The sequence below is a fragment of the Podarcis gaigeae genome, assembly GCF_964106915.1.
Source record: "Podarcis gaigeae genome assembly, chromosome: 13".
Taxonomy (NCBI): domain Eukaryota; kingdom Metazoa; phylum Chordata; class Lepidosauria; order Squamata; family Lacertidae; genus Podarcis; species Podarcis gaigeae.
In genome coordinates, this window is record NC_139689.1 from 30279387 (window position 1) to 30303999 (window position 24613).

The 24613-nt window shown below is 45.2% G+C and overlaps 1 protein-coding gene across 3 annotated transcripts in view; it reads left to right on the forward strand.

The window, feature by feature from the left end:
* The window catches only part of RARA (retinoic acid receptor alpha), a 160985-nt gene that overhangs the window by 90890 nt on the left and 45482 nt on the right, over positions 1-24613 (forward strand). Inside the window, exons 1-2 of one of the 3 annotated variants that reach the window (XM_083708784.1) lie at positions 12544-12891; positions 14226-14322. The exons of 1 other annotated variant lie outside the window; for it this stretch is intronic. In XM_083708784.1, coding sequence (XP_083564910.1) covers positions 12643-12891; positions 14226-14322 — 346 coding nt within the window. In that variant the 5' untranslated portion in view covers positions 12544-12642. Of the gene's footprint in view, positions 1-12543; positions 12892-13873; positions 14323-24613 lie in introns of those variants that run through there. One more of the 3 variants, XM_083708786.1, reaches the window with a different exon arrangement.

Consider the following 24613-nt stretch of genomic DNA (forward strand, 5'->3'; position numbering starts at 1 on the left):
CCTTCCCCGTGTCTCCAGCAAATGGGCTGGAGCCGGATAGTCGATAGGACCAATGCCTAAGCCAATGCCTCTCATTCCTGAATTCAATAAAGTTGTGGCCTAATTCACCCAATTGACCTTAATTGTGGTGTCTTGTGTCTTTATTTATCCTGGTGGGGGGCGGGAACTTGCCACGCAACACCTGCCTCTGTGCTAGACAGGTAATTTGAGGCTTCTGGATCTGCAGAGTCTGATGTAAACACTAGAAGACAGAGCTTCCTCTCTTGCTTGGTCAACAGAACAGTACCTTCTGTGTGATGTACTTCAGACTCCCAACAACCGTACCTGGATTTCAGGTATAGCCATAGCCTAGACCAGGTGAGCACTAATGGTGGACTTATCTGCATGGCTGGAGGCTACAGTCTCTTACCTCCCCTATAGGAAGCTGTTAAATTGCTCCTGATTTCCTTAATCCTCCCTCATGATGTGGGCTTGGGGCACAGAGAATATAATCTCTGCTCTCGGATCTTAAGGGCTGAAATTGGTGTTGGTACCCTGCTGAAACATCAGTGTGCGGCAGGCCCTTTTATTTTAACTTATCCGTTTCCTGGCGTTTATTAGCTGACTGTAAAAACAATTACAATATTCTTTTGTCACACCTGGCGTTGGCTAAACATGGGTTTGTTTTATCCATTGTGAGTAGGGGACTTTGGTTCTCCTCTAACAAATTAGCTTCAGGAGGTAGCTTTAAAATTGGCAAGATCAAAAAGTGGTCCAGAGCACAGGACTCTCTTCATGCTTAGCCACCCACCCACCCATTTTCATCCTTATAGTGTTTTCCTCAATAATAGGGGGCTCAGTTTATTTTTCACTCCCTATGATGTGACCTATAAAGATGCTTTTAGAGGGATTAGTGTTATGAGACCCCCAGAGAGTAGTTTTTTTTAAATTATTTAAAAAAGAAAAAGGAGTCTGAGGCTATTTGAATGTATTAGACAAGGTGTTTTTTGAGGGAATGGCGAAGCCCTGACTGATGTGTGTTGTGCTCTCTGCTTTAAATAAACAAGTAGGAATTCTGCACCAAGAATTCAGTTCTGTGATCTCTACATCCTATTGCTAACCGTGATTGGCTGTTTTTGGAAAGCTTTTTTTAAATAAATGCATGCAACCCTTTCTTTTGACTCAGAGCAGATCTGACTCCCAAGTTTGATGGAGACCCATAGCAAGATATCCTCTGGCAGGTGCCCCCAGGTGAATGAGCAGTGATGGCCACCCTCCCTTTCTCTCAGGTAGCATGGAGCCCTCTCCTCCATGCTACCATAGCAAGAGGGCAAATGGTGGTGGTCGTGATTGCTGGCTCCTGGTCAGCAACTGTTGAAGCTGTGTGTGACTGCCCCATGTGGTGGATCATGGAACTCTTAGAGGCAGCCTTCTGGCCTGCTGCACACCCAGGCTGGCCATTGGATCTTATTGGGCAGAAAGGCTTCCCTTTTCCATTGAGCTTTGCCTGAGCAACATAGTCTTCCTGAGCCTCTGGGACGTTGCTGTATCTCATTGGTCCTGCTTCTTGGTTTTGTCCTCTAGTTGCAGGTGGCGCTGTGGGTTAAAGCCTCAGCGCCTAGGACTTGCCGATCGAAAGGTCGGCGGTTTGAATCCCTGCGGCGGGGTGCGCTCCCGCTGCTCGGTCCCAGCGCCTGCCAACCTAGCAGTTCGAAAGCACCTCCGGGTGCAAGTAGATAAATAGGGACCGCTTACCAGCGGGAAGGTAAACGGCGTTTCCGTGTGCGGCTCTGGCTCGCCAGAGCAGCGATGTCACGCTGGCCACATGACCCGGAAGTGTCTCCGGACAGCGCTGGCCCCTGGCCTCTTGAGTGAGATGGGCGCACAACCCCAGAGTCTGTCAAGACTGGCCCGTACGGGCAGGGGTACCTTTACCTTTACCTTTACCAGCTGTGTTGAAGGGACGCGGGTGGCGCTGTGGGTAAAAGCCTCAGCGCCTAGGGCTTGCCGATCGAAAGGTCGGCAGTTCGAATCCCCACGGCAGAGTGCGCTCCCGCTGCTCGGTCCCAGCGCCTGCCAACTTAGCAGTTCGAAAGCACCCCCGGGTGCAAGTAGATAAATAGGGACCGCTTACCAGCGGGAAGGTAAACGGCGTTTCCGTGTGCTGTGCTGGCTCGCCAGATGCAGCTTTGTCACACTGGCCACGTGACCCGGAAGTGTCTCCGGACAGCGCTGGCCCCCGGCCTCTTGAGTGAGATGGGCGCACCAACCCCAGAGTCTGTCAAGACTGGCCCGCACGGGCAGGGGTACCTTTACCTTTACCTTTACCAACTGTGTTACCATGTCATCCAACCACAACCTGTGTAGGAATAGAGATATTTCTACTCTGGCATCATTTGGACCCCTCACGTGGTGAACACAGCACAAGAGTTAGTATTTCGTCCCCACCCCACCCCAGAAAAAAAGAAATTCTTCTTCTTCTTGCATTTCCTGCAACCATAAAGTTGATACTAAGACCCACATTGGCTTGGAGATACACATAATCTGAAAATGCCTGTCTCCCACATTTTTCTACTTGGTGTTAAAAATATTCACACATCCTCACAAATAGCATGAGAGAGGCTCAAAGGTGCCATTCACTGCCGTGTGCTAAAATGCCCTTGAAGTACCTTTCCTTAGATTAATGTGAGCCCTTGTGTGGAAGCAGTCCCGCTGTCCCTTCTCATTTGGGAAACTTTTGCAATAGTTGTACAACTCCATCATCATAATTTTTCATAATTTCTATAACCCTTTCCGTATATAATTATTATATTTGTATTCACCCCGTGCAGTAGGTTAGGCTAAGGGTCCGTTGCTTGTCCATAGGCCTACCCTATGTGTCTTACAATTAAGGTGGGCTTTTCAAGGTCCTAAACCCAGGGCTTCTGTCTCCTACTCAACCAGCCCCCTCAACCCTCCTTCTTGAGCAGTGAGTTGGAACCAGCCATTTGTGGGACATGTCTTGTCTAGGAGACACAACTGCAGCAGTGTCACAACCACCTTGCTGACCTGGGTTACATAGATGTTGCGGTGCTGATGCGACCACATTGTGCCACTTTCCCCAACCTGAGTGTGACCTGCTGTACCTGTGTAGCAGAGTGATGCAGTAGAGGGAACTGCACCACTTTGGCTTGCAGGCGAAGGCTAAAGTGCCATATGATAATTAACTCCCCGCAAGTAGAAAGCTAACACGCCAGGAGAGTGTTTCTAGCGTAGTCTACTTCCTGCTTTGCTAATTTCACGCTTGCAAGGCTCTGCCAAGTTCAGCTTCCAGTGACTGTGCATGCTCAAGCTTCATGCACAGAAGGAATGAATTTTTTTATAAGACTGTTCAAAATCCCACCCCACCCTGTAGTTGGGCAGGTGTATGAGACCGCTGGATTGGACAGGTCAGGTATAAAGGCTTTCTGCCCTTGCTTTGCCAATAGATTAGTACCATTTGCCTTCTACGCTTCAGATTCCTAGCTTTTGTTCGAGGAACTGAACCTCCACATCCTCCATCATCCCTAGCTAACAGGACCAGTGGGATGATGGGATTTGTAGTCCCAAAACATCTGGAGGGCCGAGTTTGGGGATGCCTGCTCCAGGTCATTAACCCATTTCCTAAATACAGTAGACTGGATTCAGAGCAAGTTAGCCATGTTCTACTTCCATTGAAATCGCCAAGGCTTAGGTCAGTCATGACTCTTGTTCCATGGATTTCAGTGACTGACTTGCTCTTGTTCCAACCCAGTACAGTGGTACCTTGGTTCTCAAACGCCTTGGTTCTCAAACTTAATCCGTTCCATAAGTCCGTTCCAAAACCAAAGTGTTCCAGAACCAAGGTGTGCTTTCCCATAGAAAGTAATGCAAAACGAATTAATCCGTTCCAGACTTTTAAAAACAATCCCTAAAACAGCAATTTAACAAGAATTTTACTGTATTCCCTGTCCCCTCAGTTAACCAGAGGCAATTGCTACTCAGCTCAGGCAACCAAGTACACCCCTTGTTGCACTCCTGCATTAGCTGTCCTGATGACAACTGCAGAAGGGATAGTAATTAGAAGAGAATGCTCTCTACGTGTTTTCGCTTGTGTGTACCGTACCTCCTCATTTGTCCTCATGCCTGTTTAAAACGAGGGCAGCCAAGACTAGACACAGTCCAAGATTGAAGCCAAGTCAAGCACCACTCTCCATCCTCTCCTCATTGCTGGTTGGTGTTATGATTACTTAATGCATCTACCAGTGCGTCCCTGGATGCATGCAGTGGGGGGGGGGCACAAATTCATATGTCTTCACAGTCTCACACATAGGGGAGGATGCAATTTGCATGCAAGCTGTCTTTGTCTTGCTGGCTCTTGGAGGTGGTGCTGGATGGAAGCACTGGGCTGGGGGTGGAGGAACCGGTAGCTGAAATGGACTTCCAAGCGAGGCACTTGGTATTCGTCCTTCCTGGGAAGATGGCTGCGTTGGAAGCCGTAGTTAAGACCCTGAATTCCTACTCATTTCAGTGGGGAGAATTTAAGCGTGAGCGTAGTTCTCTTCCATTGTAAACAAGGGGTCTTAAAAGTGCTTAACTTTGGCTGGACTTTGCCCATCGTTTTAACAGCAGGGCCAGCAGTTAGTAGGTTTCTCAGCATTGCTCGTTTTATTTATTTTCTCTCCTATTTATCTCTTGTCTCATCTTTTCTCATTGTTCCTTCTCCTTTCATATAATCAGCACACACACACACCCCTCTTCATTTTGGTATATTCTATTATTTCTCCTCTTCTCACATCTACTTTGCTGTTGTTTTGGCTCTTCTCCTCTTCCTCTTCCTTTCTCTTTTTTATTTATCTACCCCCCCTCTTTCTCATACATATCTCTGTGTTGTCCTTTTCTCATGCGTATCTTTGCTCTCCTCCCATATTTAATCTCTCTCTCTCTCTCTCTGACTTGTGATCTTTCCCCCCTCTTTCTTATGCTTTTTTTCTTTCTTTGTCTTTTCCCTCCCTTTCTCTTTCATCGCAGTCTCTTACTAAATGAGTCAAAACAGACATTTGTCATGTTCCCTACAGGAAGTACTGGGGGCTTTTGTTCGAAAAGCTGCTGGCTAAGCAGAGCTTCTGACTTTCTATTATTATTTAAACAGGCCCCACTGAGCTTTTTTCTCTGGAGCGCATGGAGCGCACACATGCACATGCAAACCGCCAATTCCTGGCAGGGTGGGAGGCAGGTTTGAAAACTCAATCTCTGAAAATAAGATTTCAGTCCCCATCAAATTGCGCATCAGACTCTACACATTTCGAAGGACCAGAGGAGAGCACATATTAGATAGGCTTTATTCATTTATCCTTTAAAAATCTGCACTCTTGGTGCCCGTATAGAATCATAGAATTGTAGAGTTAGCAAGGACCACGAGGGTCATCTAGTCCAATGTAGGAATCTTTTGCTCCATGTGGGGTTCGAACCCACAACCCCGAGATTAAGTGTCATATGCTGTAGCAGCTGAGCTCATTATTGACCTTAGGCTGCATCTACACATTCCTGGTGGGGTATTTCCATTGAGGTTATTTAAGGGCAACACTCTTGGTATTGCACCGTTCACACATGCTGTAAGTACAGGAATACACACACACACACACACACACACACAGAGAGAGAGAGAGAGAGAGAGAGAGAGAGATTGCATTTAGTTAAGTCTTGTAAGGGTAAGAGTTCTCCCTGTCCTCTGATTTTTAGAGAAGGTTTACGAGCCAGGATGGGCCTTGTTCTGCGTTCCCATGATGCACGATTAAAGAGCACAGGTGCATATTCCACTTGAAGCAGAACCCCATGTTAATCGTGTGTGTGTGTGTGTGTGTGTGTGTGTGTGTGTGTGTGTAAAAGCCAATTATTCCATGGCTCAATAGAATTTGTGATGGAAATGAACAAATTGAAGTATTTTAATTGTCTACATTAAGAGTTTAAACTAATGACTTTTTTATGACAGCTAAGAACCTTTTTTAATATACTAGTATAATAGATTTCTAAATCATATTGTAGAATTGCGTATATTATCATTAATTTGATTAATGTAATCAACCTTATTAGTCCCTCCCCCCTTTCCCCACTCTCTTTCTCTCATTTTTTCGGTACTGGATTTAAACAGATATTGTGAGCTCCAATTCTGCTTTTTTTGTTGTTGTTCTTTAGAATGTTTCCCCCCCACTGTAATTTTAAATATAAAAGGGAAGGTTCTTTTGGTGAGGGGGTGGGGATACCCCCCCCATACACCTTGTATGCCTGCTGTTCCTTCACCTTACCTTGTGGGGTGGGGTGCTGTTGTTAAAGCATTTATTAAGCAGAAATATCCCACCATCGCCCCCCCTGCAGTGAACACGGCCTCGGTCCCTCACCTGAAATTAATGTGCTGATTTGGAAGTCCAAGGTCCAGTGGAACCCTTCAGACTCCTTTGACTAGAGATGCATTTGGGGATCAAAATGCAGGCTTATTTCACTGTTTCCAGTGCTAAAAAAAAAAAGTGGGCAAGGAGCCCTTTCAAAACATCCAGGGGGCAAGGGGTGGGGGGAGAGAGGGTTTTGAATGTATTTTATAGTGGGTGGGGGTTGATCCCTGACCTTATCACCTTTTTAAGGGTCTTTTTTGAGAAGGGATGACAGGGCTTTCAAAGGCTTGAATTGCTCCCTATTTATTTACCTGTTACTGTTTTACCAGAATGGCATTGTCCTGTCAGAGAGGGAAAATAGCACCAAAGTGCCCTCTTCCCAGGCATTTTCTTAACAGTGCTTACCATAAACAGCAGCAAACCCCCCCCCCCCAACCCGGGTTGTATATCTCATGCAAGCACTTCTCTCTTGAAAGAAGATTGGGGGTTGGGGGGGAGGGGAATGTGTTGGAAGGGGGGAGATCTCAAGCCTTGAAGGTTTGATTAGAAAGAGTTTGGGGGGGGTTGTGTTTGTGTGTGGGTATGTGCTTGCCGCACATTTGTAGGGCTGTTTATAAGTGCTTCCACATTGCATCAAGTAGCTTTTGACAGAAAGCCCTGGGGAGTCTCCTTATCAGTGATGAGGAATGGCTGTTATTTTCTAGCTGTGTTTTTGTTGTTGTTTAAACATCCAACTTGGGTTTCTTTTGAATTTGAAAGTGATAAGAAAGTGTGATCCTCTTCTATCCAGCCTGCCTCTTGATGCGAATCCCTGAGTTCTTGACAGGATGGCTTAACAGCTGTCCATCATCCTATATAAACCCACTGCTTAATTTCTAAGGGAAATGTATGCTTTTATCCTTGAAAGCCATTCTCAAATTTAGCCATCCCTCTGTTTCCCTGATTCATGGCCGTTCTCTTGTTATTGTTGAGGAAGGTGTACTCTGCGTGCGCTGAGTGGCGTTTTCATCTATTCTATTCTCCTATGAGCCTGGGTTTCACCTTGGCATTTAAAACAGGGCTGAGCCTTGTAGAGCATGGCACATATCAAGGCCTGCATATAGAGATACACAGTCAAACATTTGTGGAACGTTTTAGATATATACATGAACCAAATGGCAGGGACTAAGTCACATGCTGAGAACCTGAATGGGCTACCATAATGGTGGACCATTCAAGGTACCATCATGTGACTTAGTCCCTGTCATGTGATTTGGGGAAGGACTGTTTAGTGGGAGAGCGTCTGCTTTGCATTGAGAAGGTCCCAGATTCAGTCCCCAGCATCTCCCAAGTAAGGCCGGGAGAGAATTGTCTGGAATCCTGGAGTCTGTGCAGACAATTGTGAGCCAGATGGACTAATAGTCTGACTTGGTATAAGGCAGCTTCCTCTGTCCCTCTTGAGTCTGCAAGCATATATATATATATATATATATATATATATAAGCATATTTTTATTTATATGGAAATTTATACCCTGACCTTCTGGTGCTTACCCACGGCAGCTGACAACAATTAAGGCCAACCGTAAAATATAATAAAATTAAAATGATCGGTGTTTCCCAAACTTGGCTCCCCAGCTGTTTCTGAACTACAGTTCCCATCATCCTTGACCACTGGTCCTGCTAACTAGGGTTGATGGGAGTTGTAGTTCAACAGCCATTGGGAGACCCAAGTTTGGGAACCACTGGGTTAGATGATCCTCATGGTCCCATTCAAATCTGCAATTCTATTACTCTGTAAAAGCAAAACTACAATAGAATAAAAAGAGACAAATGTAGATCTTGTTCTGTTCCCTCCATATGCATGGAAATCTAGAGTGAAGGAGATGAATTCATGAACACATCTTTAAATATGTGCAAGGCAATGCAGGAATCTGCGTGGAAAACATTGGGCTATAATTGGATACGTGATGTTTGGTGGCCTAGATATATATATACCTCTGAAAACTTTCTATGGGAGGATGATGTCGCTTCAGCTTTTGTTCAGGGCCTGATGATAACATTTAGCATTGGAAAGGAGTTGCTCATATTGGCTAAGAAAACCTGATGGGGAGGGGAAAGTTGTCCAAAACACAGGGCTTGGCTCACTTCCTCAAGGCACCTGGGACTATTTTGCTTTCTGTGTTTGCTTGAGCGTTCCACACCTCTTCCTGTGTCATCTGAATTATGTGCCTGATTTGTGAAAGATCCTGTCTTGCAAGCAGTAAGCAAAGGAAATTTGTGTTTCAAGGTATTTGGGCCATTTCTGAACAGGTGAATATTTGTGTAGAAGCTGAGGAGTAAAGTACTGGGCGAGTAGAAAATGTAATATATACAGAGCAAAAGTGTTGCACTAATTTAACTCCAGAAGGTTTTCACCTCCTGCTCAGACCACTCTTGTGTGTACAATTCATCTGTGACCCTGGAATGCAAACTTGATATGCATTCTTCTTTTTCTAGAGAAGACTAGATCAGTGCCTAGTTCTGTGGACAAATCTTCTCTCAAAATCCATGCCAATCATACACAGGGCTGCAAAAACCCTTTGCTGTGAATATCTGAATTCTAAGACAACCTGTCTAAATTGCTCGTATTAAGCACGTTATTATTTTAATTTCTTACTTTGAATAATTTATTTTCCTTAAGCTAGTCGTGGGTGGGAGCAAGGAGCATGCAGGATGAGACTAATGTCTTGTCTCCTGACTGCTACCAGGTGTTGCTTATGGACTTAAGACTCAAAAGGTGTGCTCTTGCTTTATCAAATTGGAGAATCTCAGGTCCTGACCAGTACCCAATTCTACCCCATGCAGAATTGCAAAATGGGTATAGCTGTAGCTTTAAATTCTGCTGTAATCTTCTCATATGCCATCTGTCTGTCTGTCTGTCTGTCTGTCTGTCTGTCTGTCTGTCTGTCTATCTATCTATCTATCTATCTATCTATCTATCTATCTATCTATCTACTATCTATCTATTGTGTCTGTCCCCTGTAAAGAGGGGCAGGCTGTGGCTCAGGGATAGAGCACTGGTAAAGCTGAAAAATGCCATGGAGAGCCTCTGCTGGTGTAGAAAATGGAATCATGGATTTGTAGAGTTGAAAGGTACCACAAGGGTCATCTAGCCAACCCCTCCTGCAATGCAGGAATATTTTGCCCAATGGGGGGCTCAAGCCCACAGCCCTAAGATTACAATTCTCATGCTCTACCAATTGAGCTATTCCAATTATATATAATGAGTTGAAAAAGGTATTTAAGTACACCTTTCTTAAGAAACCAGAGGCCTTCCTCCTGGGCATTGTCGGCCAAAGTGTGCAAAAGAAGGATCAAACTTTTTTTATGTATGCCACAACAGCAGCAAGGATACTCATTGCTAAGGGCTGGAAAACTCAAGATTTGCCCACACTGGAAGAATGGCAGATGCAGCTGATGGACTATATGGAAATGGATGAGATGACCGGCAGAATCCGAAACCAGGGAGAAGAATTGGAGGAGGAGAACTGGAAGAAGTTTAAAGATTATCTACAAAAGCATTGTAAACTGTATGAATGTTAAGAAAATTGTATGATCTGCAACATCAGGGCCCCAACAAATTAATAATTTATATCTGTAAAAGTTAATGTAATTGAAAAATAAGATAAATTGTGGATAAATGGTATTCTATAATTAACCTTTGACAAGAGAAATTTAAAAGATTAAATTTGAGCTTTGAATATTGGGAAATTTTAATAGACAAATTAAATTAAGTTAATAATTTGCTGGTAAAACTTATGAGTGTAGAGAGTAGGAACAAGAGGCGTGAGGAAGTCCAAGGATGTTTATGAAATGAGGATATCTGAACTTGGTATGTTTTTTTATATACATCTTTATTGTTAAACAAAAATTTAATAAATATTATTTTAAAAAAAACCAATTGAGCTATTCCATGGTGAGCTAGAGGCAACAGTGATGTGACTTGGCATCATGCAGCTTCCTATGTCCCTGAGCTAAGCCACTGCTTTCATCTTTCCCTTTGGGGAAGATTTTGGGACTGTCTCAAATGTATTTATTTAAGTTCACGCACCCTAGAGAATTTTTGACACACACCCCTCTCCACCCAGTTCCTAGAACAAGGGTCGCCAACTTCTTTGCCCCAGTGGGCATATTTGCATGGGTACTATCCTACCCCCCCAGCTGCTGAAACCAAGCACACACCTTACACTTTTTCTATGGACCACAGAAGGATGCTTCTTCCAAGCCAGTTTTGCTAGGGAGGTGGGGACCCTGCGGGCTCCAGGGAAGGCCTTGTGGGAGCAAGCCTTCCCTCAGATCAGAGAAGGGAAACACTCAGGCCTTCAGTGTGCATGCACATAAATGCATGTGCACGAACACTACGGCATCTCTAGAACACAGCATGCTGTCATTTCGCGTGCTGCTTCTTTTGGAAGAGTGTGCAGCAAGCAGATGATAACATTATGGGGACAGTTGCGTTTTTCTGGAACAACACACGACCGGATCCAAGCTGTCAGTAGGGAAAATTCTTTCTTGGTTGCCCAAACACCAGATTACTGCGAACTGCTTCCCCTCTTGGTAACTGCCTATCAAGATCCCAAAGGTTGCCCGGTTTGTCTGAGCTGTAGCAGTTCTATTTGGGGCACATGCAGATCTGTGAGATTAAACATTTCTAGGAAGCTTTCAAGTTTTAGTTTCGTTTCAGTGGAAAAAAGTCAGTTCATCAATTCCCCAGCCTGGTGTCAGAAACCTAGCTATTAAGAAATAATTGAATAGCATACAGCAGGCAGAGGAGGACTTTTGGAAATATGTAATGGTTGTGTGTAGATCTGGCAGCATTCACTGGTGTGAGAATAGGTGTTCGCATGAATGCGCATGCATTAGTGAAATGTTGCAGGTTTTCTGTGCTCGCATGTGTTCTTGAACGTGATGTTGCTCTGTGGAGAGCAAACATTTTGCTGTCCTCTGCCCGCAAAGTCGCAAACATGTTTATACAACTCCAAAGCTGCAAGGAGTAGAAACTTGCTACTTCTTTTAAATGAGAAATGTGATTTTCCATAGGGGCTGCTAGAATCTATGCTAGAGGCCACATTCTGCATCCCTACTCTCTCATGCAGACTTAAAAATTCATTTTCACTCTTTTGCTTACCTTTCATTCTGGGAGTTCTCATTTTTGAAGTCGTGCACATTCTCAAATCAGAAGCCAGTGCCAATGAAACAGGTGAACTGATGTCGCATAGTGGTCAGAAGCATGCACTGTGAGCTGGAAATTCCCCTGTTTTAATCTCTGCTCAACTCTAAATCCACTAGGTGTCCTTAGGCAAAAGCAGACTACTATTCTGTACTGTGGGGATAAACATAAGCCTAGGTTACAGAATGGTTGTTAGCGAGTCACTGTATGTAAATAGTTTGGAGCACATAAAAACAATTACATAAATCCTTTTTGCAAGTGTATTCCCCGTCCCCCTTCTCCTCAAACACCAGCCTGGCAAAGAGACCCGTGTGACTTAAAAGCTTGCTGCCTACATTTCAACCCCTAGCTGGCCTACCTAAAGGCAATTGTTGTCTTCCCTTATTTTGCATTTCCCACTTTGCAGGGCTCAGAGTGGCCACCGAGGCGGCTTTCTATCCTGTTTCATTATTCAAAACATTTTCAGCATCAACATTTCCGCAGCACCTCCTAGTTTCTCCAGCGCCTAGTTAGCTGGCAGGTGCTCTGAGGCCAGGTGGGATTTGAACTCGCAGCCTTTGGCAGGTCTGTTGTGTGTGTTTCTGTGTGTGTACGTCTTTTATTCCTTTTATTTCTTCCTGCCTTTCTAATGGGTATGTAAGCAGGCTTTTCTTCCCCTGTCTCTCCGGGCTGGCCCCTTCTCCACAGCCCCCTGGAAAACCGGGCATCTCCGCCTGCGTTGTTGCTGGTGGGTCTGGCTTTTGGCTGTGCGGTGTGGCGGCGGCATGCCGGTGGCAGCCCTTGGCAGGAGGAGAAGAGGAGGAGGAGGAGGGGAGCGCCCCCGTGATGTCACTGGGAAGGAGAAGGCCTGCGAGTGGGTCATTTGGAGGTGAAGCTTTTTTGCAAGGAGAGTTCAGGCGGAGTTCAGCTGCATAACATTACGCAAATGAGGGGCGGCTGGAGGAGCAGCAGAAACCTCCCTTTCGCAGAGGGGTGATGCAGGCAGAAGGGGCCGCCCTGGCCGCTGCCGAGCCACAGCAACCGGGAAAGAGGGGGCTCTCCTCCGGCTTGCCCTCCACTCCAGGGATGGAGAAGGCACACGAGGAGGATGCCGTGGCCGCCGCGCCTTTGTAGCTGGAGACAGCTGCCGGAGAGGCATTTTTCTATGCCTGTCATTTCCCACCCGCTTCCATCCCTCCTCCTCCTCCTCCTCCTCCTCCCCCTTCTCCTCCTCCTCCTCCCCCCCTTCCTTGATTTCATTCATTCATTTTTCTCTCTCCTCCTCCCCTCCCCCTCCTCCCCCAGCCTGCGCTTTTCCGCAGTTGGCTGGGGCTGCGCAAGACACAGACCGCGGCAGGTAAGGAAAGAGTTAAGCCAGCTGAGAGGCGACTTTTCGTGTCAGCGAAGATTGTGCGCTGCCTTTAATCTATCAGTCCTGTACATCACACACACCACGCGACGTGCGCACACGCACACGGCGCCCCTCTCTCTCTTTCTCTTTCTTTCTCTCTCTCTCTTTTTCCCGGGGAGAGAACAGACCGAGCAAGCAGCTGGAGAAAAATCTTCTTCTATCCAAGGAGACTCGAGGGTTCCAGGCCTCTGGCATCTCCCCAGGCATTGAGAACCTGGCAACACATTTGTACAATTCAGTTCTTCCTATTTTTCTTCCCCCTCCACCCTCTTTCCGTGGGGGGGGGGGGGCGGGAGGACAGAGGTGGAATTTTAATATATGTATATATATAAAACCCATGAGCACAGTTTCTGTGCATTGTCTTCAGTCCTCTTGCCAGACAGGAAAAGCTATTGAATCCTAAGCAGGAAGTCTTACTTATTTTTATTTTATTTTACTTGGGTGGTTGTTTTTTTAGCGCGTGAGTGTGTAACTTTTTCTACCCTTTTTCTGGAAGGAGTTGCTGCAAAAGAATAACCCCCCCTCCTTTTCTCCTCTTTCCTCTGGTTAGTTCTGGAGAAGGAGAGGGGGAGAGAGAGAACCATGGAACTGAACAGGAGGAGGATTTGTGACCAAAATGCTCTCTAAGACCAGGGAACCGACTTCTTCAAAGAATACTGCTTTTGGAAAGGCTTGGATTTTATTGTTGTCTTTTTTTGAAAGTAAGAATTCCATTTTTTCTTTTCTGTTTTTTTGGATTTATAAATATGTTTCGGTCTTGAAACGGGAGAAGCATTTCAGACTGGATTGGCCGGCTTGTTTCCCAAGGGATATGCTTGGAATAGAAGATTGAAGACTTGAATATTATCTTTTGGTGTGAGTGTGTATGCGTGTGTGTTCTTTTTTAAAAAAAACAACACAAAAACTTTAAGCAAAAACACTGGTGGCCAACTCAGCCTGTTTGGCGGATTCCCCAGCCGCTTTTGGATTCCCTAAATACCTCCCCACTAGGGATCGAGAGAGAGAGAGAAAGGGAGAGAGAGAGATCAGAAAACAGAAAACAACCAGACAAACCACCCCTCATCCCTCTGGATTCATCATCATCACCACCACTGTAGGATTTTGCTCTTTGGTCTTTCGTAAACCAAACTTTTCCTCTTGCTTCCCTCCTTCCCGTTCCCCCACCAGCCCCCAACCCTCTTACCCTCTTCTTCCGCCTGGAGAAGATGTACGAAAGTGTGGATGTAGCTGGTTTAAACAGCAGTCCTAACCCCTTCTTCATGATGGATTTTTACAACCAGAACCGTGCGTGCTTGATCCAGGACAAAGGACCCGGGAATCCCAACAACCCTTACAGCACCCCTGTCCGAAACCAGCATTGGAACAGTTCCAACCACTGTACGTATTACGAGATCTCTCCAGGGCCTGAACCACCTGGGGTGACAAACCGCCCCCCCCCCCCCGTCCATTGCCCTTCTCCCCCCTGTTGGCCAGCTTTTGATCTTATTAAGAAAGATCAGAAGCTATACCGCGAGTGGTAGTGGGTAGCTGGGTAACATGGACTCTGTGTCACCTTTGAAATTTGAAAGCCTTGGTTTGTTTGTGGACTGTGTCAACCCCCACCCTGTTGTGATAGAGGATGGGGGGGGGCTTTAGGATCAAAAGCTGGGACTGCAGTGTGCTTCTAATGTGTATGTGCTGCTGCTTTACATTGCATGTTGATATCTTTTTTTAATATGTGTTTTTTGAGGGAGCCAGGTTCTTCTAAGACGTGGGGCTTCCCCTTCCACGTACTCCCTTGAATGCTTTCAGGTTTTCGCCTTTGGGTTTCCGCTTAATCTGTGGGTGTTGGTAAATATAGCTAATTCTACGTTGGCTGGTTGATTGTGTGTGCCGGTTCTGTGCAAAGGAAAGGAAAGCCGTCATTGCCCATAAGAAAAATTCCCACACACACAGTGAGAGTTTTGCGTTTGGGCAAGGGGACTCCCCCCACCACTTTTCCTTTCTTTCTTTCTTTCTTTCTTTCTTTCTTTCTTTCTTTCTTAAAGATTGCTGGTGTGTTTCACCCCACCAAGCGTTTGTTGGGGGCTCCTCCCTTACTTTCGGGAAACTCTCGATCACCCAGATCGGAAATATTGTCATCCGTGTTCGGAACAAGGCAAAAACTTCTAATCTGTCTCTGCTCCACATAAACATTTTCGCTTGCTTTCTTCTCTCTCTCTCTCTCTCTCTCTCTCTTCTCTCTCCCCCCCCCCCCCCCCATATTCCCCAGCGGTGGATAACACAGTCCCATGGCCTATTTAATTTCTTCTATCTGTTGTTAAGCCACTGTTTCTAGGTAACAGTTGGGAATCGCATTTGGATAGGGAGGGGTGTTTTTGTTTTTGTGATTTTTGTTTCTGTAAATTTGAGCCGGTTTCTGAAGTGGAAGGAAACACAGCAGTGGTTTGCTGTGTCAAGTAATCCCCCCCTTCTCCTCCCTCCCCTCCCCACCCCACCCCTCCAGCTGGGTGTTCAGTTCCCAGCTCCTGATAAGGTCTCTGACAAAATCCAATTAACTAAATAGTACACCAAGCCTTTTTAATCTTTCTATATATACATATGCGAACGGCCTCTCTCTGTGGGTGAGTGAGTGGGTGGGTGAGCGAACAGAGGGGGGCGGGCGGAGAGAGAGAATGGTGGCATGGAAAATAGACTGAATTTGGGGTGTGCATCCTTCAGGACCTTTTGCAAAGTGATGCCTTAAAAAAAAGTGTTGCATCTTCACATCCCCCCCAGAATGGACAAGCCTTACTGTAACCACAGTTCATTCTCTGCAAAAATCCTCAATTCCCTGTGTCCTCTCTCCCCCTCCCCAAATCTCTTTCTTGTCCAAGTAAACCTTATTGTTCTTCCTAAACCTCTCCCTAATTGCTATCCCAGGCCCTTCCTGGAGTGTGTGGGTTTCTAATCTGTCTGTGATTTGGATTTGAGTTATGTGCGTTCCCTTCCTCCCTTCCAATTTCTCTCCCTTTAGTTATTTCCCAGAGAATTATGTGTAGGATAGGGTAGGGTTGCTTTTGAAACTGTTGTTTCTGTTGCAAAGGATTGTGGGGAGGGGGCTGGATCATTGTGCACTCCCATCTGGGAAACGGTGCAGAGGGTGAAATTTGCAGTGATTATTATTATTTTTAACCCCAAACTGCATACTACTTAGATATACTGTCCTGTCGGTTTGAAACCCAAACTTCAGAGATGGCTGCCTGGGTCTGAAAAGACAAACTTCTCAAACTTTCTCCTAGAAAGCCACCCCGCAAAAACACCATGACTTTCATGACTCCCCTCACTTTTTGCAAAAATGGTGACTTTGATTTAACCCTTAACACACTTTTAACTTCTCTTCTGCTCTCTTATCTGGAGAGGAGTTAGAGCAAAAAAGGACTAGGATCTTAGGTGGGCATTATTAATAGGGTGGGGGCCCGGCTCACTCTAGTTGCCTTCCTCTCTTGCAAACTGGGCAGAGGTGAGAATTTGCTCCTCCTCAAAAGTGTGGTGTGATGTGCACATAAACAACAGGTATGAATAATAAGAGCTTTGGGCATTTACGTACATTCTTTTGGGATCAGTGATTGCAATCAGCAGGAAAGGTAAAGGTTTTACTGGCCTGTGCCAAATCATGCTAAAGGGGGGGAGGTTCCGTTTCTTAATGCTTCCTTGGGGGGCAGGGAAGAAGGGGGTCTTTCTGCATACAGAAAATCCACTGGTGTGAGAGAGAAGGCTTCTACCTTAACATTCTCAGTGCTATGCTCTTTTACTATGGGAGGGAAGAGGGATTCCACTGGTTGTCCTCTAATGGAGATCATTCAGGTATGCACCTCCTCTGCTTGTGGTGGAGCAGTCCCAAGGGAACATGGGCTGCTTGATTCTGCTGACTTTTCCAACCAGCTCCCAGTAATTCATACGCAGCAACCCTGAAATGGAGGCCAACATTATTATCCCCATTTTACAGATGCAAGGCCTAAAACTAAGAGATAGACGCTTGCCATCCATGAGTTCAGGGCTCAGGTGAGATTTGAACTAGGGACATCCCCAGCAACTGATGTGGGACACTGTGGTGTAAAATAATAATAATAATTTTATTATTTATACCTTGCCCCATCTCACTGGGTTCCTCCAGCTACTTTGGGCAGCTTCCAACCCAATTAAAACACAGCAAACACCAGACATAAAAACTTCCTGATACAGGGATGTCTTCAGAAAGTTGTGTAGGTTATATATTCCCTTGACATCTGATGGGAGGGCATTCCACAGGGCGGGTGCCACTACCAAGAAGGCCCCTCTGCCTGGTTCCCTGCAACTACACTTCTCACAGTGAGAGAACCGCCCACATGAATGCTGTGACATTGTTTTGCATTTATACTTCTGTTTTTGCAAACACAGATCAAGGCAAAACAAGAATGAGACTCTTAATTTCAGAGTTGTGGGCTCGAGCCCTATGTTGGGCAAAAGATTCCTGCGTTGCAGGAGGTTGGAGTAGATGACCCTCGTAGTCCCTTCCAACTCTACAATTCTTTTGATTCTATGAATGGGTACAATGTGGTTAGCAAATCCTACAAGGCCCAGTGGAAACAGGAAAGAACTACGCTGGTTCGATCTGTTGGCGGCTGAGTTAATATCTCTAAGAAAGGAGGCTCCTGAGCGAAATCCAAAGATTTCCGTTGCCCCTCCTCAGCACAGTTAGCCAATGCAAGTCTCTATGTACCTAGCCTGTATGTTGTGTGCCATATGAATATTGACTCTGCTCAAAACATTTGTTGCCAGGTCTCTTCCCCACGGTAATATTCCATGCAGCAACATCACAAAGCTTCTCGCCAACTCTGGTGAAAGACACGCAGAGCTCCCAGGGCAGCTCTGCACTTTCCTGGGGGCTGCTGGCTTGCAGATGTGGCCCATGTCTGGGTAGTATGCACGCAGCAAAGAAATTACCAGTTTCTGCATAGGGTGCTGTCGCAGGGAAGATTGTCTTTTTGTGTTGTGCTGTGGGGGTGTAGAGAGCAGTCTTCGTTTAAACTGCCCTGAGGTATTGGATGAATATTGGATAAGGATGAATACTCTAGTAGCTAACTGTGTGCAGTATTTTTAGTTTGCATGGTCTTTATGCTGCTGCTGTTGCTGCTGCCGCCGTCGCCATGGACAAATGGTAGTTAGGGAATTGCTCCTTCCAGCGAGAGGACGTGGTTTGGAGCCCACTTTCAGCGTGACTTAGTGGCCTGTGGACAGAATTATGGGATTGGGAGGTTAGGGTTCACATCTCTACACAGCTGCAGGCCCAGGTCACTGTCCCTCTTCCTCCTAGGCTATCCTATTTATCTCTGTTTGTGTGTTTGCGCCATGTGCTGTGTTTGTATTGAATCACTGAGGCGGAGATGTGATTGTGTTTGAGTGTGTTAGATAACACAGACTCATAACAAGGTTGATATGAGGATAAAACGGAATAATCCCCCATGAGCCACCCAGAAGACCTTGGTGGAAGGGCAGGGTACAAATGCAGATAATAACTAACATTTGAAGCCATCCTCCCCTTTCATCACGTAGGAAAGCCTCTGTTCCTGTTTTATGCATATTTTGTATTTCTTTATTGAAAAATAAAAAGTACATAAGGGCAAGTGTGCAGAGTAAGATAAGACTTCTTTTTGTGTGTGTGTGTCTTGTCTTACTCTGTTCCTGTTTTATAAATGAAGAACTGGGGCACAGCTAAGGATCAGCTTCACTATAACGGAGGGACGAGGAATCTGTTCTTGGCATCTGCCTGTCTTGAGAGACAGTGGAGTGCCTCCTCTCTGGGGCACAAGCCCTCCAGATATTGTGGGTCTCCAACCCTAACAACTCCAGCCAGTGTGGCCAATAATCGGGGCTCAAGGGAGTTATGGTCCAGCAACATATGGAAGGATACAGGTGAGCCTTTGGTCAATGTGGAGCCTGAGCTCAGGTTCCTCCATGAACCAAGCCCATCAGACTAACCAGTCCATGTGCTCTTTCCTGCTCCACTGCAAAGTTGAGAAGATGGGGTTTAATCTAGGAAGTGGCTTCTCTCTGCTCCTACGTCCGCATGTTTCGTGTTGAGAACCCTTGCACTGTAGTTGCCATGTCTTTAAGGGCAGTTCCATGCTTGAAAAGGCCCATCCTTCCAATTCCAGGTTGGAGCCACACCATAGAAGAAACGGAGGCCCTACATGGCTCCGTTCTGCGCTTCCAAGTCCCTTTTATTTCAGCCACCATTTTCAAAACTTCGATGTGGATAGGCTCACCTGGAGCCAAGAGCAAACTGGAGCAAATGTGCATGCGTGCACACCAAGAGAATAACAGGAGCGCACACACAAAGAAACCCAAGGAGCAGGAAAACACACACACACACACACACACACACACACACACAATGAGGAATGTGCAAACAGAGAAACATATGTCTGGATAAGAACATATAGCTGAAAAGCCACACCCTCGAGAGCAGCTTGCAAAGCAGCTAAGCGGAGAATGGCAGCCACAATAAAATGCAGAATCCAACACGCTCAAACATAGTCACATTTCTGCCGTGATGATTCAACACAAAGTAAATACATGGCTAATGTTGCATCTCTCCACACACACACACAGCTCTACACTGCTGTATCCCTTTCCTTTAAACACAGAGGGCACAGGACAAGAGAAAATGCAGATGCACAGAATAGCGCTCTCTCTCTCTCTCTCTCTCTCTCTGTGTGTGTGTGTGTGTGTGTGTGTGGTGGAGGAGGGAAGAGAGGCAGGAAAGAGGAATTTAAGGGCCAATATCCGGCTGCTGCTTACCATCAATGTCTGAAATTCCTAGCTGGCTTTTCTCTCCCCTCCCGCCCCCCACCTTTTTCTCAAAAGACTCTCCCTCCCTCCCCTCTCTCTCTCTCTCTCCACCCACCCAACTCCTGTTGTTCTCCAAAGGGACTTGGCCACATCCATCGCACAACCTGGTCTACCTGTATTTCAAGCAAACCTGACATCCACTGGGCTCCTGCAGCTCAGTAGCTTCCTGGGGTGTTCCCTGTGAACAATATTTTGCCTTCAATCCGCATAGGGGCTCATTAAAGCTTTTAGGAGCTACTTTGTGAGTAGCTGCTCTTCCCCCCCCCCCATAGCTTGGGGAACCCCCCTCCCCATCAGTGCATCCACCTTTCCTTTTGCTGGGGAGTTCTCTTTCTTCCCACACTTCTTCAGATTCTGGTTTGTTTCCTGGGTTGTTAAGGCTCTTCTCTCCGCTGCTTACCTTCTCCTGGCGGACCAGGAGGGTTTCCCCCCTCTTGGGGATAATTTGCTTTGCTGTTTCCATGCCCTGGCACCCCTGCCTGCTGTTTGTTTTGGAATGGGGGAAAAACCCCACATACAATGAAAACAGCTTTCAGAATCTCTGATATTATAAGGTGTTTGTGTCCCAATAGGTTCTAGGGGTGCTTATGTAGAATGTCAGGCTTGTCAGGGTGTGTTGTGTTGATACCTTCATCCCCAGCCCTCCCTCCAAAACCCAGCTGGCTGCTTCCTTTTGGGAATCTGCATGCTTGGCTTTCATCCTTTTTCTTTTCTGGTTCCTGCCTTCTGGAGGGGGGGCGGGGAGGAGGATAGGATCGTCAGCAGGGGAGAGCTGCAGAACCGGAAGTCAGGGATGTCTGCAAAGGGGTTATTTATAGCTGAGGCTGGCTTTCCTGGAGCTTTGAGTGGCGCAGAAGGGAAATCTCTGGCAATTCCGTATGGCTCGCAAGGGAAATCCTTTTGGCGTAGATTTAAATGGGAGAGGGCGTTCTGCATCCCCAAAAGAGGCGGCGGGCTCCTTCGGAAGCCTTGCGGACTTATTTTCCAGGCTGGCCCTGGTTTTCCTTTTCTTTTCTCTCCACCCCCCCTTTTTGTGTTTGCAAGAGGGCACCTTGTGTTTAAAAGCACTTCCACCAAGGGCTAGAAAATATGCCAGATTTTTAAAGAGACAGCACCCATTTTTCCCTGCATACAGGCAGCTTTTACCAGACCAGTTCATCACCCCAACATTTGAATAGGAAAGACATTTATTTATGCAGTTCCACATATGGACCACACCAACACATACATCATAGCCCCACAGGTACAGATGAGTTCAGATGAGGCCATGGTCCAGAGTTCACAGACATGCAGCTTTTGCCATTCTCCCTACCCGCCACTTCATACATGTTCGTAGCTCAGTGAGAAGCCCCCCCCCCCCCCCCCCCGTTAGATCTGGATATCTTAGAAATACAATCGTGCCTAGAATGAACAAAACAATCCAAGAAGGTACTCCAAGTCTTACTTCAAGGAGACCAGAATTCCTCATCTGAAATAAGCTTTGTGCTTTAAGCAGATTCGGCATATTGCATTATGTTTACAGAGATGAAATTGCAAGGCATGAACCAATCATCAATAGGGCAGGAAGGCGTGGAGATATAGGGCTGTTGTAAGGTCAGTAATAGGGCAAAGGAAGTGCACAGGTAACCAAAGCATAAATTCTTGGATAGCTTAGTTGGTGCTGATAACACCCTTTCAACTCTGAATCTATGATTCTTGCAGCCCCTGTGTTCTGAAATTTTACTGCACATCTTCAAGCTTATTTCCAAAGTCATGAGGACTAGAATTTAGTTGTGTTAAATCTGGCCCCATATCTCAGGTTCTATAATTTATGCGTTTTTTTGAGTAAGTCCATGTCTTTGATGGTGAAATAAAACACATTGACTACAGCTACAGTTCAGATTCTGAAGATATGGGTTCAAATCCTTTCTCAGATACATTCCTGCGCTCTTGCTAGTAACTTGGTCTGTAAGGAGGGAGTCAGATAATCATCTTTTCCCAAAGGGCGTTAATTTTTGCGGTTACTGAGGGGTTGGGACTAAATGGAATTAGTTTGTCTGTCTAACAAGCAATTGATTCTCCAGCCAACGCTTACTGGGTGAGCTGTGACAATATGACCAGGAGTCTTGAACTGAAATCATAGCTGAGCTATGAAAGCAAAGGGAGAGCGATGACATATCATCAGTGGTAGAATTGGGCAGAGTCAAACTACTATGGAGTTTCAAGGGAAGATTATGGAGTTCTGGCAAAATGTTTCATTTGCATTCCTCATAAGGTATAAAAATCTCAGCCTCAGTTCCTTCAGCCATAAAAAATGGGCACATTAAATAACCACTTCATAGGATAGTTGTGAGAGATGGACTAAGATAAAAACTGCAAATGGAAATTGTAATAGGAGTAAGTCCTGTTCCTTTCAGCAGAATTGACTTATGCATAATGACTTAATAATAATAATAATAATAACAATACAGTGGATCCTCTACTTACGTACTGCTCTGGATATGTAACTTTCAGGTTATGAACGTGGCAAACCCAGAAGTGTATACTTCCGGGTTTCACTGCGCACGCATCCGCAGAATCGCTCAATCATGCCGCGTGTGTGTGCAGAAGCAGCATCTCTGCCGACGGACTTTTTAGGTTGCAAAATTTAATTCGTATCCGGAAGATCCACTGTAATGGTAGTAAAAATATAATAATAATAATAATAATAATTTATTTAATTCTTTTCATCACCTGTTTTTTAGAAACAGCACAATATAAGCCACAATAATACAAAATTAAAGATCAACTACCAAGGAAATAAATAGCCTTAAAAAAAGAAAGAAATGTCTGCAGGATAATACCTTACTAGCTATGTGTGACTATTACAATGCAGGGATCAAACACTGACCCAGTTCACATGTCACAGTAAACCATAGTTAATGGTTTGCTGTGAGTGTAGTGATTGCTCCCACTCCTTTCCTGATGGAAGTGGGATCAACAAACCACAATTCCTGGCTTATTCTGTCCAAACCAGATATGGTTGCCTTTTGACTGTAGGTTTGAACATGTGGCAATTGTTTTCAAAGCCAATCTAGCTCAGCTAATTGATTTTTATCAGTGTGGGAAACTTCCAAAGCATATTTGAGAGGGCGCCATGTAAGTTGAGCATTTCTGAGAAAAATTAAAATATGTTACTATTATAGATATATATATATATTTTTAAAAAAGCTGTCCAACACAGATATAAAAGAAGAAGAAATATAGTTGGGCAAATAAACTTTACATCAAGTTGTAGAATGTTATTATAATTTATTACAGCAGCTAAATTGTTCTATTGAGGATATAGATGAACTCTTGAGTAAAACGGAATTGCCAGAAATATGAGAAGATGATAAACAAGAACTGGATCTTCCAGTTTCTGAACAAGAAGCAATTGAAGCTGTTAAGATTTTGAAAATTAATAAGGCACCAGATCTTGCGTCACTTTAGAATAACGCAGAAAGATTTATAATATACTAGCCTGCCAATTAACTGATGTTTTCCCAGAATATACTACAAAGGACAGGATATTGAACACATGGTAGAGTTTGTGTTTTTCTTAATTCTGGGGGAAAACCTTAATCAGATGAGTCACGTCAACTTACGTCCTTGCTCAATATCATACAGTGGTTTAGTGGTACGTTTTGAAGTGCAGGAGCTTATCATGTCAACTCCCATAGCTACACCCCTAAGGAGAGTCCAATTATTCAGCCTCGGGAGAGTTGGGTGATCTCAGGACACTCACTGTCTGAGCCTCACATACCTAACAATGGGATCATATGCAAGGCCAGACCCGTCCTCCAATTGCCCAAGCTTACAGCACTGTCAAGTGCTGCTCCAGTAGATGATGTCATTGCTCCTCATGTGAAAAAAACAACTGGAGTTGTGCTCCTCCTCATTCCTGCTCCACTACACCACTGTTGATTTTATAAAATGTTGATGTCCATGTTAAAACTGCTCAGTGGAATTATATCTTAAGTATGGACATAGAAACCAATCAGGCTTTTTGAAGGGGAGGAAACTAACCCATAGCAAAAGGTTTTGAACATTATTATTTACAGATGGCAATAATAATAAAGCTGTGTTACATTTTACTGGTGCTGAGAAAAGGCCTTGGATAAGGTGGAATGGACATTTTTATCGAGGGCCTTGATCTTAGTCGGCATCAGACCATATACAAGTAAAGGAATCCATCTGATTTGCAAGGTACCCAGTGCAAAAGTTATACCATCAGACAAAATCACATTACCATATGGGACTAAGGAGGCCCTTCTATAGTCTTCACTCTTAACTCTAATAATAGAGGGGGCTCCCTGGTGCAGCTTTAGCAGGACAGTTGGGTTGCAAGTCAACCAAAGACAGGTTAAAATAACATAATTTGCAGAAATGGTTTGTGCTAGGAATAGCCTGTCCTCCAGTCATGGAAGATTGCCAGAAAGCTTGGCCATGTGGTCAGGGATGATGGGAGTTGTAATCCAGTATATCTGGAAAGTACTCTATAGGCTACCCCTGTTGTTTACGTCAAAAGCAAGGCAAGATTCCCTTCCACGTCTAGTGGTTTTCACATACCGGTAATCTGGGAGTTCCCATACAGTGGTACCTCTGGTTACGAACTTAATTCGTTCCAGAGGTCCATTCTTAACCTGAAACCATTCTAACCTGAGGTACCACTTTAGCTAATGGGGCCTCCCGCCACCAGCACATGATTTCTGTTCTCATTCTGGGGCAAAGTTCTTAACCTGAGGTACTACTTCCAGGTTAGCGGAGTCTGTAAACCAAAGTGTTTGTAACTCGAGGTACCACTGAACTGACAATC